This window comes from Oryctolagus cuniculus, chromosome 2 (genome assembly GCF_051225735.1).
Source record: "Oryctolagus cuniculus isolate XC-2025 breed Fujian yellow rabbit chromosome 2, ASM5122573v1, whole genome shotgun sequence".
In the NCBI taxonomy this organism is placed as follows: domain Eukaryota; kingdom Metazoa; phylum Chordata; class Mammalia; order Lagomorpha; family Leporidae; genus Oryctolagus; species Oryctolagus cuniculus.
Window position 1 is genome coordinate 176,853,546 of NC_142868.1, and position 19,043 is coordinate 176,872,588.

General features: G+C 57.5%; 1 protein-coding gene across 4 annotated transcripts in view; it reads left to right on the forward strand.

Moving 5' to 3' along the window:
• The window catches only part of GALNT14 (polypeptide N-acetylgalactosaminyltransferase 14), a 204,023-nt gene extending 186,491 nt beyond the window's left edge, over nt 1-17,532 (forward strand). For 3 of the 4 annotated variants that reach the window (XM_070069718.2, XM_002709933.6, XM_089327779.1), the window contains 6 exons: nt 875-1,001; nt 2,745-2,837; nt 6,426-6,509; nt 6,798-6,942; nt 15,996-16,115; nt 16,986-17,532. In XM_070069718.2, coding sequence (XP_069925819.1) covers nt 875-1,001; nt 2,745-2,837; nt 6,426-6,509; nt 6,798-6,942; nt 15,996-16,115; nt 16,986-17,144 — 728 coding nt within the window. In that variant the 3' untranslated portion in view covers nt 17,145-17,532. Of the gene's footprint in view, nt 1-874; nt 1,002-2,744; nt 2,838-6,425; nt 6,510-6,797; nt 6,943-10,719; nt 12,628-15,995; nt 16,116-16,985 lie in introns of those variants that run through there. The other variant, XM_089327778.1, reaches the window with a different exon arrangement.
• The last annotated feature ends 1,511 nt before the right edge of the window (nt 17,533-19,043 follow it).

Consider the following 19,043-nt stretch of genomic DNA (forward strand, 5'->3'; position numbering starts at 1 on the left):
TTCTACACAGCTGCCTCCAGTTCAACCAATAAACTGCAGGACCTGCTCCTGATTGGAGGAGAGCAGCGTACTCGGCGTGTGGGTAGCAGAGTTGGGATTGGTGGAAGAGGACTATAAAGGAGGAGAGAGATGACATGCACCAGGAACATCTATCTGAAGGAACACCTGTGCAGCCCCCGAGAGAGCCAGCCGGCGGTGTGCCGCTCCCCTGCGGAAGTGGGGAAAGTGGCCAGGGGGAACCGCCCTTCCACGGAGGTGGAAGGGTTGGTAGCCAACCTGGGAAGAACCAGCAGCAAACCCGGGGAGGGCCGAGCAGACAAAAGAACAGCGCAGGGTCCTGTGTCGTTCCTCCACGAAGAGGGGGAGCGACACGTCCCCCTTGGCTGGCCATGGTTGCATCCTCGCCATGTAGTTTGCTAGCCTGTCGCATGGTGTAGGACCAGCATCTGGGCCCAGACAGTTTTGAAAGTTTTCTTCTGCTGTCAGATGAAATTCCTTCCTCATCCGTCCTGGTTCTAACCCTCTGGGGTTGTAGGGAATGTGTCTAATCCATCTTCCACGCTGGAATTTTCAGCATGTTCACAAGCAACTCTCTTCTTGCCCCCAAGGCTTCCCTTTTCCAGGCCAGATCATCCCAGGACACTGCCTCTCCTGGCCCCCACCCCCTGCCTACATTACCCTCCAAGGTGTTAGGAACGGCCCATTTTACTTACAGAGACACTGAGGCCATCCAGCCTTGGCACCCACATTCTGTCTATGTGACATCTCAGCCAGTGCACCCTGGGCCTGGAGCAAGGGGCTCCCTGGCGCCTGGTGCCTCCAAGCAGGTGGGGCAGGAGTGGGAAGTAACAGCAGGGGCGTGGCTGTCTTGCAGAAATCTCCTTCCGAGTGTGGATGTGCAGGGGCAGCCTGGAGATCATCCCGTGCAGCCGAGTGGGGCATGTCTTCCGGAAGAAGCACCCGTATGCGTTCCCCAATGGAAACACCAACACGTACATAAAGTAAGTGCACGCCAGGGGCTCGGCCTGCGTGGACTGCAGCAAGGTGGCCATGGCCCGGGCTCACAGCCATCCCTGGTGCTCAGTGAGGTGGCCCAAGTGTTTGGATGCACGGGAGCTGCGCTTCTGCTCACTAGACTCTGCCTGGGTCGGGGAGTCCATGTTGACGTGCCCAGCATTAGGGCTAAGGCCAAGGCTTCCTCAGTGCCCCCCACCCCGAGGCCTCAGGGGGTTCCACACTGACCAAGGGTGTATGGAGTTCCTGGTAGATGCCATCCTGCAGGGCCGGGCTCCAGCAGCTGTGAAAGTTGGGGAGGAGTGGTCGTTTTTACCCAAGTGCCCAGTGCCCCAGAGGGATGCAGGCCAGGACAGGTGCTGAGGCCTTGGTCTGCTCTCCTACCTGCAGATAGCCCCAGATAGCCAGGACTCAGTGACCAAGGGCATGCAACTGCCTGTCCCCTCCCGCCCTTTGTGTCCCTTTCTCCTTCCCTTGAGCTCTCTCCACTTTTTCTCTTCTCCTTCCAAAACCATTCATGCCCATCCCTTTCTCCTTTGCATCTCCTTTCCCCGCAGCTCCTCTCCCTCTCCCTGATCCTCTCATTGTCTGATAGCTCGCTCCTCCTCCTCCTGGCCCCTCACCTCTGCCTTTTTCCTCTGCTGTGTGGTCCGAAAATCAGCAGGGCAGGGAGCCGTGGGGAAACAAAGCAGGGCTGCCTTAGCTCCCCGGGTTTCAGAAAGTAAAGGTAAGCTGGGGGCAGTGGCTGTGCTGGAGCCGCGTGCCTGCCTGGGGCTCCAGACACTTGTGATCTTGGAGACTGCCACTCATGGACCTTTGGTGGGTAGAGAGACGTGGCCCAGATCCGCTCAGCGGGATCCAGTTTGCTGATGGTGAGATCAGTGTGAGGCCCTGTGAGCTGCCTCCCCTGCCCACAAACCAGGCTGCCTGTGCCTCTGTCATTTCAGCCCTGCTGCTTGGGAGGGCTCACCACACAGCTCCAGGGAACACCCCTGCTCCAAAACAGATCTAGAATCTGCAAGAGCAGCCCCTTGTAGTTAGAGCCCAAGTGCACGTCCATGGGCCTTCCAGGTGCTGCTGCTGCTGGGGCCCCAACCCCCTGCTTGTGTTCCAGTACCTTTTCTCATTGCTCAGGGGCCCTTCCCAGCACCTCTGAGCCCCTGACTGCTCAAGGATGACATTCTCAGTGTCTGTCTCCTTTTCTTTAACCTTTGGGGTCAGACTCAGAGCCAATGCTTGATTAAAACAACTCAGAGCTGGCCAAAGGTCTGGAAGAGATGGCTTGATTACTTAATCCTGTACACCTGTGCCGAGCTAATTGCACAGCCTGCGGGGAGACCATGCGTGTGCTGATTTTCCACCTGGAGAGCTGGAACCTTAGCGCCTGAGAAGACAGGGCAGGAGCCCCAGCGGGGTGAAAAGCAGGTGGTCGCACAGGCGCTGCCTTGCACGCAGGGTTGCTGGCAGCCAAGGGATGTGCCCACCTCACCTGGTTCTTATCTCCTGCCAGTTTCTGGCGTGATTTCTCTTGTCTGTGCCTTCTGGGGAAAGGTTTGTTATTCAAAGCATCCTGTGTCTCGGGGGAGAAAGCCCGTTTGGAAGCCAGAGTGGGTCCTGGCTGCACTCGGCATCCTTGGAGCAGTGGTGTCACTGGCCCAAAGCAGTCGTGTGTGTTGGAGCTGGAAGGGCCACGGTTCCTTGCCGACAGCTCCTTCGTCTGCCTCGCCCAGGAACACCAAGCGGACGGCGGAAGTGTGGATGGATGACTACAAACAGTACTACTATGCCGCCCGGCCCTTCGCCCTGGAGAGGCCCTTTGGCAAGTGAGTGTCCGTCCTGGGGTTCAGTGGGGCGGGGAGACTGAAAGGCACCCAGGCTGTAGGCTGAGGGTCTGAGCTACTGGCCCTGAGCTACGGCCATCTCTTCTTCTTCTGAGCCCCTTAGCACTCCAGCCCACTTCTGTGTGCAGGTCTTCTTGCCACTCTTGTAGAAATTTCTGGCAACAGGGGCTGCCAGCTCTGTAGGCACTCTGAGCTGTGCTGTGTCCAGTGTACTCACTTTCCAGCTTCGTACAGAAAGATGGGGTGTGAGTGAGGCAGCCTGAGCCCCTCGGTGCAGGGTCCCTTCCCCTGCTCTCAGTCACCCCTGCCCAAGCCCCCTCCTCCTGTGGTTCTCCCCAGGATGGCTCTGCTTGGGTTTCCGGGGGTAAGAAGATGGGGAGAGGAGTGATTACTGAGAAGGAGATACCTTTGCAGAAGGCACCTCATTCCTCCTCCTCAGACTCAGAAATGGGACCAATTCCCCCTGTTTGATAAGGAGGCTGAGGCGTCTACAGGTAGAGGTCCTTGCCCCAGATTGCACAGTTTTGCAAGAGGCAGGTGCACACTCAAACCGTACCTTTTTGATTCCTAAACTAGATGACCTGGCACTCCATACCCTAGAGCTGTTTGGAGTTAATAAAAAATAGAGGTTGAGTTTGCAGGTGCAGGATCATTTATGTTTCTTTGGGGGGCTTTCTGTCATACCAATGTCGCTCACTGCTTGTGATACAGAGGCTGTTGAGCAGATTTTTAAAAAATTTTTTTTGCAGCTTAAGCGTCATAGGTTGAGGCCATCCCTGTGTGGGAGGCTTAAATTAGAACCAAAATGATTTCACCTTGGAGAGCCTAAGCCCACCCCATCCCTGCAGCCCCACTCGGGGCCTTGCCTCTCATCCCTTGTCAGTCAGATCCTCTGGCCCACTGGCCAGGCCCACCCCAAACCCCTTCCCTCCTTCCATCCCCCTTGTCCCTCTCCAGCTGGGATCCCACTCTCTTGCTTGAAAGCAGAGCTCTCTCCAGATCCTCCACCTCTTTTTCCATCTATTAACACCCTCTCCTCTCCCCACAAAGGCTTCTCAGCCCTGGACAAACCTGACTTTGCACCTCTTCCTCTCCTGCACGCAGGCTGCTGTTCAGTACTGGAAATACCAGGTAGTGCCACTTCCAGTGCCCCGTGGCCATCAGCCTCCTCGGGGCACCCCCTGGCCTTGCTACCCACCCCAGTCCACCCCAGCCCCAGCCTTCCGATGAAGCAGGCGCCAACCTGCCCGGTAGGTCCACTGCTGCATCTGCGCCATCCTTCTTGGTCCCTGGTCTCCCAGGACAGGCTGTGCTTGCTGTGTGCCAGGCCAGCCCTCCACCTGTACTCCAGATGCGCCATTCAATCCTGCGCTCATTCATAAATCAGCATTTTATTGAGTTCCTGCTGCCTGGATTCATCTCCTCCTGGCGCGGGGCTTCTCAAACTTTAATGTACACACGGCTCTCCCGGGGATCCTGTCAAAATGCAGACTCTGACTCCAGAGGTCTGTGTTGCTAATAAGCTCCCAGGTGATGTGACGCTGGTGCGAGAAGGTCCCCCGGCTGGTCAGCTTCTAGAACCTCTGGGGGAGCGTCCTCGCCCTTCCCCCAGGGAGTTCACTGACCTGCTCCGGGCACTGGCTGGGGCTGTAGAATTTGTAAGAGACCCTCGCCCTGGTGATTGTCTTGTGCAGAGGAGCATGAGCACGTAGTCCCCCAGGTACCCCCCCCCCCGACCCCATCTCTTGTCTGCTGCATCATTCTGTGAGCAGCAACTGCCCCAGCCTGGCCCAGCTATGACTCCCTGGCACCCCCAGCTGTCCCCATGAGCATGAAGAGGTGATGCCTCCCTCACTTTTCCTTTCTGCTGAGCCCCTGCCCCTGGCTTTCCTTCCCCTGCCAGGCTCCACCTTTGGGGTCCTGTCTGGGGGCTCGGTCTCCTCTTCCAGTCCTCACAGGGTGGTCTGTTAGAGGCCCTCTGCTCACCACATGTCCTCCCCAGCACTCGAGGCCACCTCTGTGCTGCTGGCATAGAAACATCTCAGTTTCTAACCTGGACCTCTTCCTCTGAGTTCCAGGACTTATGTTCAGGAATCAGCTGACCACCCCCACCTGGATGTCCTCCAGGAGCTTCCATCTCAACGAGTCCCAAACAGAACTCATGGAGCCTGCTCCTAACCCTGCTTCTTATCCCACATTCCCCACCACCTTGCACCCCATTGCCCAGGTCAGAAACTGGATGTCAGCTTGACTCCTCCTGCTCACTCTCCTCTCCCTGCCCCGTGCAGTCACTGTCCTGTGACACCGACTCACCGTGCACCAAGCATCCTGATGCTGACCATTTGGCCTCGTAGAAAGCTGCCCTCCTCCCTGGCCCTGGGGAGCACATAGTCTGAGGGGGTGTGGCTGGTGCTGGCTGCAAGCCCTGGAGCCACCCTGGGGGTGGGGCTGAGGGAGGGGCACCCTGGCAGGAGGAAGTGAGACTGGGGGAGAGGAGGCAGGGCCAGTTCCCTCTGCCTGCCTGGGAATGGCAAGGTGGGCGCTGTTGCTTAGGTACAGGTGGTGGGACGTGGAGAGCATGACAGGGTCTTTTCCTACTCCCACTTCCCCGTTTGAGCAGCACTGGGGTTTCCACAGCCACAGGGCCCTGCCCCCTGAGCCCAGCTCTGACCCATCCCACCATTCCCACTAGGTGGCGCTCTGCTCAGAACACATCCATTCCATCACTGTGCCTCGGGACCCCTGAGGGTCTGTACAGTCTGTGTCCCTGCTCTGCCAGGCCCTTTCCCCTCTCCCCTACCCCTGCCCACCACATCTACTGTGGGATTCCAAGTGCAGCTCTCCAGGCACAACTTCTCTCATTTCCTGCTGATCTTGGTTTGCTCCCCTGTGCCCCTGCCCCGCCTGCCCCCTGGTTTGTCAAGATTGATGTGTGCCCCTCCTTCCAGATGCCAGTGTGACCATTACCATGTGAAGCGCCCTGCTCCCAACATGCAAGGACACCCCCCCCCCGGTGTCCCACAGCCCACATGGACCCCTCTGTGGCCCAGGGGGGCTGGGATGGTTTGTTCCATTGCCTTCTCCCACCGTCTGGAAGCTTTGCAGCGCCTCCCATCCAGGGCACACGGCCTGACACATGCCAGCTGTCCTGGGGATGATCTTTGCAGAACAAATCCCACCCATGCCCCCAGCCAGCTGAAGAAGAGCGCTCTGAGGCTGGGGCCTGGGCCACAGTTTATCAGCTGCAGAGAGACTGGGAGGAGGCCCACCCAGAGCCCCGATGGTGAATTATTAACCACACAGCAAGTGTTCTCGCCACTTTGCTTTTAATGAAAAGTTAAAAACACTCCCAAAGTCCATTTTCAGCCCTTGATGTCTTTGCTATAGTGCTGTGAGGTTCCACTGAGGGTTTCCGTAGCTCTGCCTGGAGCCATGGGAATCTCCTCCTGGTCCGTTTTCCCAGCACCCGCTGGAGAGACATGGAGGAGACGTGTGGGTGTGGGTGGTGCCTTGTGTTCTCTCTCCCCAGCCTCTGACAGCCTTGCTTTGTCTCCCTTCCCTCCCCCCCAGCATACGGAGCAGAGTGATGCTGAGGGCCAACCTGCAATGCCAGGACTTCAAGTGGTACCTGGAGAATGTCTACCCGGAGCTCAGGTACGCCCCCTGCTGGAGCCTCTGCTGGCTGCAAGGACAGCGTGGCACAGGGAGAAGGCTTTGCATGGCAGTCTGCGGAGGCCTCCTCATCCCTGATGCCAGACAGGATGGATTGTACTGAAGCCGGGACAGGATGGGTGGCATGTAGCTGGTGGTGGTTTCTCAGCTACCAGGTCTGAGCCCCAGGTTGCAGCCCAAAAGCATAGGCTCACTGACCCCTGGCTCTGCCCACCCCCGTGGACCCTGGGCCCTGCCATTCACACAGCACCGCCCGCCCCTTCCCTCCAGGATCCCCAAGGATTCCTCCATCCTGAAGGGCAGTATCCGGCAGAGGCACAAGTGCTTGGCGTCTCAGAAGCAGAACAACCAAGGGAGCCCAAACTTGAAGCTGAGGCCCTGTGTCAAGTTTAAAGGCGAGGAAAGCAAGGCCCAGGTACTGTAGCCGTGAGCCCGTCTGTGTCGCCTGCTCTATGTGCCCTCACGTGCCTCATGACCCCAGGTCAGCAGGAGGGAGCCCACCTGCGCCTAGGCTTCTGCGTTCTCAGAATTCCTCCAAAGGGGGGCATAAGAACTGTGCATTCAGTCAGCAGCAGGGGAATGAGCTGTCCTTGGTGGCAGTAACAGTGTGGGCTGGGTCAGGCAGGGCTGGTGGCACAGCCACCTCCCACCAGCGTGACGTGCAAGGGAAGAGATGCCTGCGCTGGGCAGTACTGCCCCGGGGTCCAAAGGCCTACCCTGTGGGCCTCCCAGGGCCGACCAGACCACCAGCATCTGCAGCCCCAGCTCAGGGCAGGGTCATCGTGCCGCCCCATGCCCCCTCCCCCAGAGGTCCCTGGCTCTGCCTAGACCTCTCCTGCTTCCCCCAAGTCCACAGCACCATTGTGAACCTTCTCAGAAGACTCTCCTGGACCCACCCACAGGGGCTCCCCCCACTCCACCCCCCACCACGTGCTCTCTGGTTTGAGGCCAGAACTGCTCTTGCCAAGGTCACTGACAAATTCACAGCTCGCCTCCACCTCTGGAGCCTTGGCCTGCTGAACGCACTGCAGCACGTCCATCGTGTGATCTCCTCCTGGCTCCCGTGGCTCCCTGGCCCCCATTCCCCTGCATTCTGGTTCTTTCCGTCACTCTCGTCCCCTGTGGTGGCTGCTTGCCAAGGTCCTCGGTTTGCAGTTCTTTTCCCTGTGAACGGTCTCCTGGAGACTTTCTCCATGCTTCTCGCTTTGATAATCTCTTTCTTTTTAAGATTTATTTTATTTATTTGAAAAGCAAAGTTACAGAGAGCCAGAGAGAGGAAGGAAGGGGAGGAGGGAGGGAGGGAAGTGGGAGAAAGGGAGAGAGAGAAGGAGGAAGGGAGAGAGACAGACACAGAGGAGAGAGCTTCCATCCTTTGGTTCATTCCCCAGGTGGCCACAACTGCCAGGGCTGGCCCAGGATGAAGCCAGGAGCCTAGAACTCCATTCAGGTCTCCCACGTGGCTGGCAGGGCCCACGTACTTGGGCCATCTTCTGTTGCCTTCCCAGGTACATTAACACGGAGCAGGATTAGAAGTGGAGCAGCTGGGACTTGAACCGGCACCCAGATGGGATGCTAGCATCAGAGGTTGCGTCTTGACCTGCTGTGCCACAACGACGGCCCCTCCTCTGTTCATTGATTCATCAACTTTGTATCTTCATCCATCCACAACTCAGTCAGTCAGTCATTCAACAAACACTTCTCTGCCAGCTGTGCGGATTGGAGATGAAAGGCTAGGCAGCAGGCCTCACTGGGCCTGAGGCAGGTGCAAATGAGTGAGTGACACAGTGATGGCAGCTCAGTCCTGGGCGGAGCTTCCTCTGGGGTGCTGCTGGAGCACCCCTAGATGGCATCGGCTCACACACGAGGAACAGGGAAGTCTTCCTTCCCTGACAGAGCTGGGTGGTCCCTGGTGTGCAGCCGCGTTGCCCACCTGGGCACTCTCTCAGGCAGACTCTCCGTGGTTCACCTGCACAGATGGCTGCGGGTGCCGGTTGGACAGCAGCGAACCCCTCACCCCCCAACAGCCCACCTGTTCCCTCCATGTGACCACCTCCTCTAGGCTTGCGCTCCCATCTTTGCAAGTCCCGTCTCATCCGTCCTCGAAAGAGCTGTTTGCAGGCCCTGGCTGTGTTCGCCTCTTGTCTGATCCGTGTTCCTCAGCTTCAGCACTGAGGGCACGTGGGGCCAGGTGCTTCTTTGCTGTGGGGCTGCCCTGCATCTTGTGGGCTGTCCAGCAGCACCGTGGCCTCTGCCCATGGACACCTGGAGCACCTGCCGCCTCCTCCCACACCTCGTACAACCAAAGATGTCTCCCAACGCTCCTTCTGGGGCCAGGACCTCTGTGTTGGGCACCATTGGCTTAGGCTGTGGCAGCAGTTCCCAGCTGATCCTCCCATGCTCCAGCCCCTGCCTCTCAGCCCCCGCCTCTCAGCCTCTGTTTTGCATGTCATCTCCAAAGCACTGCTCCCAACCTTCCATGGCTCCCCATTGTCCACCACCACAATCCAGGCCGCCTGGCTCTGGCTTGCTGTAGCTTTCCAGGAATCCTCTCTGGGCTGTAGCAGGCCAGGGAAAAGGGAAGGTAGCCCAGGTGTGGATTTTGTCCCAGGTGCACCTGGCTCGAGTGGCGTTTTGTGAAGTGTTGTGGTTGATGACTCTCATCCTGCTTTCTGAGTCCATGTGTGAACAGTGCCCGTGGGGATCCCAACAGCCATGTGCTGTCTCCCTGCTTTCCTGGGACAGGAGTCGGCGTGGCCTGTGCCCAGCGATGCGTGGGCTTTTCAGGCTCTTGCTGTCTTTGGCTGCCTGAGGAAGTGGGAGGAAGGAGCCTTGGGCTCTAGTGGTCTCCGAGTCGTGTGTGTGTGGGACGCCCCCTGCAGCACTGCCTCGCGCACCCCCTTCTTCCAGTGTCCCCTCTGCCTTCGTCCATGTCTATCTGCCTCCCCACAGCTTTGGCTAACAGTAGGTGATGACAGAGGTCTCTCCTCTTAACCCTGCTCCACTCACCACCTCCCCACTGTGTCCTCTCTGTTCCACCTGCCTCCTGGCTGGGCCAGAGGGAGTCACATCCACCCCCCATACACACACACAACACCATGCAGCCCTCTGCCCCTGTTCTGTCTTGAAGGTCCTATCAGGGAAGTGACAGCAGAGCCCCATGAGGCAGGTAGTACTATCACGCCCATCTTACAGGTGGTGAAACCAAGGCTCAAAGAGGTTTCACTTACCTGTAAGTGATGAAGACAAGTTTGGAAAGCCTGCCCGCCCTTGGATACACTCTGCTGTTGCGGATGCTTGCAGGATGCTGGCTGGTTCTGGGGCTCTCTTAGGTGGAATCATGGGAGAAGACCCCTGTCCCCGAGATTTCCCTTTGAGGTTGCAAATATTAGGGGCATAGCTCAGCTCCATCTTGACGGGAGAGAGCCGATGAGACCGGGTCCTGCGTGGGCAGCTCCCAGAGGCAGCGCCTGTGTCAGGGTCTAGGGTCGGGCAGGCCGGAGGGTAGTCCATCCCCTCCTGACATCTGTGGGCATTGGTGGAAGAATGTGAGGACACCTGGAGCACCTGCCGCCTCCTCCCACACCTCATACAACCAAAGATGTCTCCCAACACTCCCTCTGGGGCCAAGACCTCCGTGTTGGGCACCGTTGGCTTAGGCTGTGGCAGCAGTTCCCACTGATCATCCCATACTCCAGCCCACGTGCCATGGACTCTGCCCCGGGCCACAGGGACACACACGGCAGCGCTGGCCTCCCGCCTGTGCCTGCAAGCAGCTCTGCCCCACACCACGAACCCCCAGCCTGTACATCCAAGTGTAGTCACGCCCCTCTAGATGGTCTAGAGATGAGATCCACACAGGCCCGAAGTGACCATCGGCCCGGAGCTCGTAGGGTGCTGGATCCAGGAGAGATGACCATTGGCACGGGGCTTGTAGGGTGCTGGACCCAGGAGAAATGAAAAATCAGCGCGGTGCTCGTAGGGTGCTGGACCCGGGAGAGATGACCATCAGCACGGGGCTCGTAGGGTGCTGGATCCAGGGGAGATGACCATCCGCACGGGGCTCGTAGGGTGCTGGGCCTGGGAGATGGGACCTGGAGCATGCGCCCTGCCTCCAGCTGGCCGCTCCCTCTGTAGGTGTGAGCCTGAGGCACTGCTGTGCTCATTGTTATAAGGAGGTTGTTTCGTTCCCCAGCTCTGACACTGATGTCAGCCAACTGATGCTCGGGGTGAAACCCGGGAGAAATGCAGCATCCTTTTGTACACATGTGAAGCCCAAGAAGTCACCAGATCAACAAGTTTCCTCTTCACGTTATTGGATTCTCTAGGAAAATATTTGTGAGAGGTCAAGGGAAGGCCGGTGCAACAATTTAGTTCCACCCGATATAAGGAACGGGCAGGGGTGTGGAGGGAGAGCACTGACTACAAGAATCTTCTTGTGTGCCTCCGCTGTGTCGTGTCCCCAGCAGTTTAGGCTGCTGGCTCATGGGGCAGGAGTGCAGGCAACAGCCTGGCCCCGGAAGGTGGAATGACAATGACAATTCTTCCCCAACCCTGGACTCTCACTCGCACCTCCTCCACTGGCTGTGTGATCTGAGTCTGCAGAGGGACAGGCTGCCAGCCTGGTAGCACCTTCCTCCCTGTGCCTTCTCGGCACAGCCTGGGCATGGAACCCTCACAATGGACACTCCTAGGCGGTTTGCCCAAGGAAGGTCTGAAGGGCTACTGTCTTGCACCTTGGTGGCTGCCCCCAGTCGCCATCCTCAGTCATTGGTGTTTGCTAAACAGAGGCCCAGTCTTGGCACATGTGTGTCGGCCCATTTATTCCTGTCAGTGACCCTGTGAGGTTGGCACCCATAGTATCTCCATTTTGCACCTGGGGGAGCTGAGATGCAGAGGCTTGGGTCACCTACCCAAGTTCCCGACATTGATAAGCAAGTGAGCCAGGGTTTCAGACCCACCCTGGCCGTCACCCCAGAGCCCCATTGCATGACCCACAAAGAATGTATCGGGTGTGGGGTTTCCATCCCAACATAGGTTACTGAACTCTCGCAATGTGAGAGGAAAGGACAGGAGCAGCCAGAAATAAAGACCCCAAAAGTGAGTGCAGTGAAGGTCCCAACCTTGGGGCCTGGCAGGCCACCCAGCCACCTCTGCTCAGAGGCGTCCAGCGGGGAGAGGCTGAGGTCTGGATCCACACAGCTGCTGAGGCAGCACCCGCACAGCCACTCGATGCAGCTGGGTTGTGGTCAGGGTCTAAGACCATCATGAGGTTGATCCTTCAATGACATAGATGTGTCAGAGGGTGGTGGGCAGATGGTTTGGTTGAACCCAGGCTCGTTCCCTCCCGACAGCTCTGTGGCTTGCTCCATGGATGAGCAGAAGAGTTCTGGGGCCAACTATTGGCCCTGAGTGCTCTCGACTCGAGTCCCATCTTGCTGGGGTTTGTTCCTGGCTTTGCCCAGTGCTGCCATTGACCTGGGACCCCCTGCTTCCATGGAACAGTACCCTCCTCCCAGGGTTGCCATGAGCATTAAGTGGACAGTGGATTTGAGGCACCTGGAACCAGGCCCGATGCTTGCTAGAGTCCCTAACTAACACAATACCAGCGCTGCTGCCTTGTCACCTTCACTCACTGTTCCCCCACACAGAAGAATCTTTGAGCCTGAAACCTGGCAGCATCAGCACATGACACAGCCTCTGGCTTGCTGAAAACACAGCACCCAACTTCTCTCCACGGGCTGACATTTCTCTCGCTCTGCCCAACCGCTTCTCCTTGCCACGTGTCCTAGAAGTACATGGAGCGCTTCAGTCTGAGCCAGGGCCAGGCTCTGGACTAACTGTCTGTTATCCCCCTGCCACTGGACAGAGCAGGTCTTACCAGGACTCCACCCAGGTCGAGCCCGAGAGATGCCAGGGCAGGGCTCAGGTGCACATCCACCAACTCCAGAGCTCTAGGACACAGCTGGGGCTTCTCACCTGACACTGTTGGATTTAGGACCAGACCCTCCTTCGTGGTGGGGCCCATCCTGTGTGTCATAGGATGCTTGGCAGCCTCCCCGGCCCCACCTTCTAGGTGCCAGTCACACCTCCACACCCCGATGTAACGGGCTGGCTGAAGGCGAAGTCAGCCCAGCTGAGATTTCTTCCTGCTTATCAGTGGAGGGGGCTGGGCCATTGCAAGGCCAGTAGCCCTGCCTGGGCCCCTGACTCATCCTCACGCCTGCCTCTTTCTGTTCCCTTTGGCGCGGCTTTCCTCTCTGTTTCTGCATCCAAGGCCACATGGGCAGTGGCTGGGGAGAAGGACACTCCTGGCCCAGCAGCACTGGCCTTCTCCAGGGGCATCCCCTAGTACAGGTGGCCTTGGGGCTGCCCTGCCTGGGTTTACTCATCAGGGACCTTCCTCTGCCCTACCAGACCCTGGGTTACCTTCCACAGGGACCCCTGTGAGTGTCACTTGGGGGTGGGGAGGGACATCCGTCATGGGCTATGCTGTGGCCAGTTCCCCAGATGGAGTGGTCAGGAGAGGGCCCAGCATTCACTGGTCAGGCCGGTTCTGCCTGTCGGTTCCTGATTTCTGAGTCGTCTAATAAATCTCTTCATTGTGGGCTGTTGTGGGAGTTCTGACGGGGGCAGGATAGGACTTAGGACACTGCTGCTTGTTTGTCTCCCCCTCCACTGGCCCCTGTCTGCTGCTGCTCCCCCTCCCTCTTCTCTGCAGAGGTGGCCATAAAGCAGCCTTCTCTGAGAAACAGTGAGGCTCAGCCCCAAGGATCCCTCCAACCCCAGCCCCCCACCCCCAGCACAGCAGGGAGCCTCAGGGGCTCCTTCCAGGAGGCATTCCTCCCATCCCCCACTGCCAGTTTCGGAGGCCCCTTGGATATTAATAAAAAAGATGAAATGCCAAAATGGGCTTTCAGAAACTGTGCTCAAGCCATGCTTTTAACTCAGCAAACACAACTCACGGTGTCGTGGCAAAGGCAAACTTACTTTCTTGATGCTCATGTGTGGTTCCCTGCAGGCTGTGTGGTCACGTAAGGGCACGGGAAAGATGAACTGTGTTGTCTTCCCTCATTTGGGGTCACTTTTTATGCCATGGGCCTGCAAGAATGTCTCTGCCAGGCTTGCCCTTGGACTTGACCTTGGGCCGACTCCCCCTCCCCATTATCCCTTCCCCCCACTCCCTTTCACTCTGTCTCCCCCTCCCCTTCCCCTCTCTCCCTTCCTCTCCTCCTGCCCCTCTCAGCTCTAGGAGTACCATGGAGCCATACCCAGGGCCCAGTCCCTCTTCTATATCACACCCAGATAGCTAGGGCCTCACTTCAGGGCCTGTGTCAATCTCATCCCTGGTTCTATCCTCCCTGAGTAGACTGAGTCCCTAGTACACACCCCTGGGTCCCAGGGGGACCATTTAGAGGGGCATGACTGAGCCTGGCTATGCAGGCTGGGGTTTCCAGGGATCACACAGAAGCCAGCATTGTTGGGTGTGACCCTGTGGCCTGACGTGGAACCCTTGGTATGGGGGCCTCCACTCACACTCATAGCCCAATTTCCAGAGATGTCAGAGAGTGACATCTGGTAACGTTCCCAGGCAGGCCAGAGAGTGGCCTGTCCCACCCAGACCCTGACAAAGGGTAAGTTGAGGGTGACTATGGCCTTTGCATGCCTTTTCTTTTGCAAACTGCCCATGAAGGAGACTGTCTCAGAGGCCCTGTCCTGTCCTGTTGCAGCCGAGCTGATGCATAGTTTTAATATTTACAACCTTCAAGAGGACCCTCAGGGCCAGGCATCTTCTCCTGTGATTACCCTTGCTGAAAGAAGCCCCGGAAGCAGCGGGGACCCTGCCACCCCCAGCAGTAGCAGAACTGCTGGAGAGAGTTGGTGTGGTACCTGCTGGTACATGACCTTGGGTAACCTCTTTGAGCCTCAGTGTCATGGTCTGTAAAAAGGAGGTAATGCTGATACCTGCTTGGTGGGATTTGTAAGAAGATCACATTCATCTGCCTAGACCTGTCAGGGCAGGTGTTAGCTGTTAGTACAGTGTCATGGTTACCGCGTCAGCCCTGGGGGTGCAGACGGCTTCCCCTCTCTTATCCTGGGAAGGTGAAAGGTCTGTGTGGAGTGATGCTCACAAGGCCAGTGTAGAAGTAAAATAGTGGAAAGAACGTCCACGGACCCTTCTTCTGGCTGCAGGAACTCAGTGGTGGTCAGACTTGATCCATCTTTGTCTCCTTCCCCGGAGACTCCCCAGGGAGACTTTTCTGCTCTGGGTCTTCCCCCAACACCAGCAGTTTGAAAAGGGACAGGAAAACCCTGGGGCTTGAGCCATCCTTAGGGGCCAGCACTCCTACTGGGCTGGTGGCCCCATGCAAGGGAGCCGGGCAGAGGAAGGGCCTGAACTGGGATTGTTGTCCAGCAGGCCAGGCCAGCTTGGGTAAGCCAGGCAGTCAGGGCAGCAGAGGACCTGAGCCAGTGGGCAGGAGGGGAAGAAGAATCAGAGAGGCGTGAACGGCGCTCAGCTGATCGTGGAGGTCAAGGTGGGACCCCAGGGCCGAGGCACCCCATGTCTTGTTTTGGGGACTCTTGGTCCTATGACAGGGGCCTCAGTGTGGGAATTGTCATTGGCCCCCAATGAAGGCCAAAGGTATATGTCCCCAACTTTATTACTGGGAACAAGGCTCTCTGTGGTTTGTTGTTAACAGCTGTTAGGCTGGCACTCACTTGAGAAGTGAGGAGCACTCAGGCCTGGTGAGCAGAGGCTGTGCTGGGAACCCTGGTACTGGGGCCGGGGGTGGAGGCGATGCACCTGCACCCCCGTGCTGGCGAGGACTCTCCCGACGCCCCTTTTCCATCATCAGAGCTTGGCCCCTCCATCTGGTTTCTCGGCTTCTCTCCCCGTGGGAGATCAGGGGCCTGGGGAAGGCAAGCGCACTCTGGGAATCATTTGCTTTCTCGTGGCCACGTTCCCCCCATCTACTGTTCCTCCATCTTTGCCCTCAGGACCCTGCCTCCATCCTGCTCTTGTCATCACACTTGTGTTCTCATGACTCTGACTTTGATTTGGTTTGAAAGAAGAGGGAATGCTCTGAAGACAGCTGGGGAGGAGATGCCAGGTAGCAGCTTGCAGCATCAAGTGTGGGGACAGACAGACACATGCTGGGGCCCATGTGCTTGGCTGGCCTGATGATGAGGCTCCTCCCAAAGCCCAGATCAGGAGCCGCCTTTGTGACCAAAGCCTGGCACACCTGGTGGGCTATGACCTCTGGGTCTCAGGCGCTTGAGTGGCATTTCCCATGGTGACTGTGTTACTGGTCCATGCCTGCTAGGGCCCCAGTGCTTTTCACCAAGCCACACTGATCATCACACCTAGACTGAGCGGCAGCCTGCAGGTGGGGGTTCCTGGAGCCAGGGTGCACCTGCCTGTTCCTCCCATCCCAGGCTGTGGATCTCACCTCCCCACTCTCTCCCCAGGTCTGGGCCTTTACCTACACACAGCAGATCATCCAGGAGGAGCTGTGCCTGTCAGTCGTCACTCTGTTCCCTGGCGCCCCTGTAATCCTTGCCGTTTGCAAGAATGGGGATGAGAAACAGGTGAGTGCTCAGTAGGTCCCCGGGGCTTGGGACACAAGTACCTGTGGTAGGTCACATCTCAGGTGCAAGAAAAGCGAAAAGCCATTAGAGGAGGAAGGGACCAGAAGACAGAGGGCCTCACAGTCAGGAGAGGGAGGAGAGAGCAGCCACTGGCAGTGTGGCCCCAGGTTCCTTGTGCTCAGATGCCGGTGTGCCCGATTTCTCCAGCAGCCCAGAGCTGGCTGCACATGGTGTCCTGCCCGCTGTATGCTGGGGTCAGGGACTGAAACTCAGATGCCTGTTTCGTGACCCACTGGTTGTGTGCCCCACGGCAGGTTCCTGGACCTCTCTGACTTTCCTTTTCTTCCCCTCTGAAACGCGGTTGGTGATGCTTAGGGCATGAGGTAGCTGTTGAGAGTGATGGACTGAGACAGCTCAGCACGTGGTTGGGGTGGTTCTCCATGCACTTCTGTCTGCTCTGTCCTTGTCGTGTGAGATGAAGTGTGGGAAACAGTGCGTGAGGCCCCGCCTGCCATCGCTCCCCTGCCCCTGCCCTCTATAACCTTGCAGAGCGTGGCCCCTCCCTGCATGCACCTGCGACTGTCTCGCTTCACATTGTCTGGCCCGTGACTTGCAAAGCCATTGCCGCATAAGATTTCCTAGCAAGCCCTTATTTTACTTTTAAGTTTTTTTTAACCCAATTAAACAAGTGCAGTCCCTGGCAGAGCAGTTAGCTGCACCCTCGTTCCCTTTTTTCCCTCCTGAGACCTTGAACTTGAGTCACTGTCCAGCTTTCTGATGGCACTACCACTCCCAACGTTACAGATAGGACCCCGCATGGCCCCAGCCCAGGCCCCCCTGGCTCATCCCTTCCCCTCTCTGTCTCCTCAGCAATGGACCAAGTCAGGCTCCCACATCGAGCACATGGCGTCCCACCTCTGCCTCGACACGGACATGTTTGGGGACAGCACGGAGGCCGGCACAGAGGTTGTCATCAACCCGTGTGAATCTTCACTCATGAGCCAGCACTGGGACATAGTGAGCTCTTGAGCTCCCTTGCCCGGGGCCAGCGTGGCCTGTGAGGTTGGCACTTTCCCCTGGCCACAGCAAACTGGAAACCAGGCTGCAGGCAGCCCCTGACTGCTGCCCACGCCCTGGACTGGGAGGCGGAGGCAGAGCCCCCCAGGACAGGTGCGGCTGTCTCAGGGAGGATGGAGGAGGAGCTCGGAGGCCAGGGGGCTCCAAGACAATCTCATACATTCCCGGGGGCATGGAGTTCCTGGCCCCGTGTTCCTCTGCCTGGTCCCTGGAGACGGATGCAATGGGAAGTGTTCATGGCTCCCTTTCTTCCAAAAGAGAGAAAGCCTTCCCTGTCACCAGGCAAGGACTGAGCTGGAGGTTGTTTTCAAAACAAATAAAGTTACTTTTCGAAGTTGTCTCTGGGTGTCTCTTAGGCTGTGTGTTCTGCCCCTGGCTGGGGGCTAAGCAGCTTCGCCATTGTGGTAGGGTCGGGGTAGGGGTGGGGTGCCTTGAGGACAGCGAGGTGGGTGTCCTGTGCCCCTGTTGTGGCTGCCACAGCCTAGCTGGGTGAGCTCGGGAAGACTCATACGTTCTGTGGTGCACCTTTTCCTGTTGTGTCAACATAGGACCAGATCAGTGGTTTTTACAGACAAGACACTTCTCACTCGGGGAAATTCTTTCCAAGTTCCTCAGTGGAGATCTGAGACAGAGGATCCAGGGAGGGTCTGGGCTCCTCAGCTGGTTCCAATGCCCCTTCTGGGTTAAAGCAACCCTAGACGGCCTCAGTGGGCCCTTATGGGCCTGTGCCCTGTGGCCGTTAGCATGTGAGTTTCTTAGGCTCACAAGTCCCCATTTATGGATGTGCTCTGGGAATTGGTTAGGGTGGTTGCCCATCTCCTAGAAGAAACCACATATGTCATGGAGAAGTTCCCAGGTAAGCCCACATGTTCTCTACCAAGGTAAGTTCACTCTTCCATATTTATTGCTACATAATGAATTAGGCCAACACTTGGCAGCTTGAAGCAACACGGCTTTCTTAGCTCACAGCCTCTGTGGGTCAGGCCTGGCTGGGTCCTCTGCTCGGGGCACCTTACCAGGACCAGTCAAGGTGCTGCCGGGGATGTGGGTCTCTTCCGCACTCAGCCAGTGCTGCTGGCAGGAGCTATTGGCCAGAGATGCCCTCAGGCCCTGGCCACGTGGCGTCTCCAGCAGAGCAAGCCAAGAAGGCAAGCGCTATCAGCAGGATGAAAGCCCCACTCTTTGACAACTGAATCTCATTTGGCAGCACTTCCGCCAATTCTGTTTGGCAGGAACTGTCACCAGGTCCAGCTCAGACTTGGAAGAGGCTTCTATGAGGGAGAGTGAAAGAGCACGCGCCAGGAGGCAGGGCTCAGTGGGAGCCATCTTAGAATCCACCCTCCATTGTAACTTCTGCATTCTAAGCAAGTGTCTGTCCCCTCATCCTGAAAGTCCTTCAGTGATGGGAAGAGGTTCAAGCTCATTGGTGTAAACCCCTTGACTACTGACCACTGTAGATTCAGGGAGTAAAGAGCCGAGTGTAGACAGACTCAGAATCTCCGCTGGGGGCTGTGTGTGCTTGTTGATTTGCTCCTGGTACCTGGGACTTGGCTGTTTTATCAGGTTCACTTCACTCTGCACTGGGAAAAGGAGACAAGGCCAGATCAAGCCATCAGTAGAAGACATACTGGTGGCTCCTTGGGCTCTATGTGCACGGGGTTCAAACCAACTTGGCAGGGAAGAAAGAGAATAGGAGCTTTTGCCAGAAACTGTTCCCCTAAGCAGGTGGAGCAGGAGCTGTGCTGGGATCGGTGAAAGCGGAGCCTGGTGTCGTCCTTACCTGTCTGCTTGTTACCCTCTGTAGTTGAGTTCCCTGGGACAAGAAAGGTGTCTCTTGCCTTTCTTTAGCCC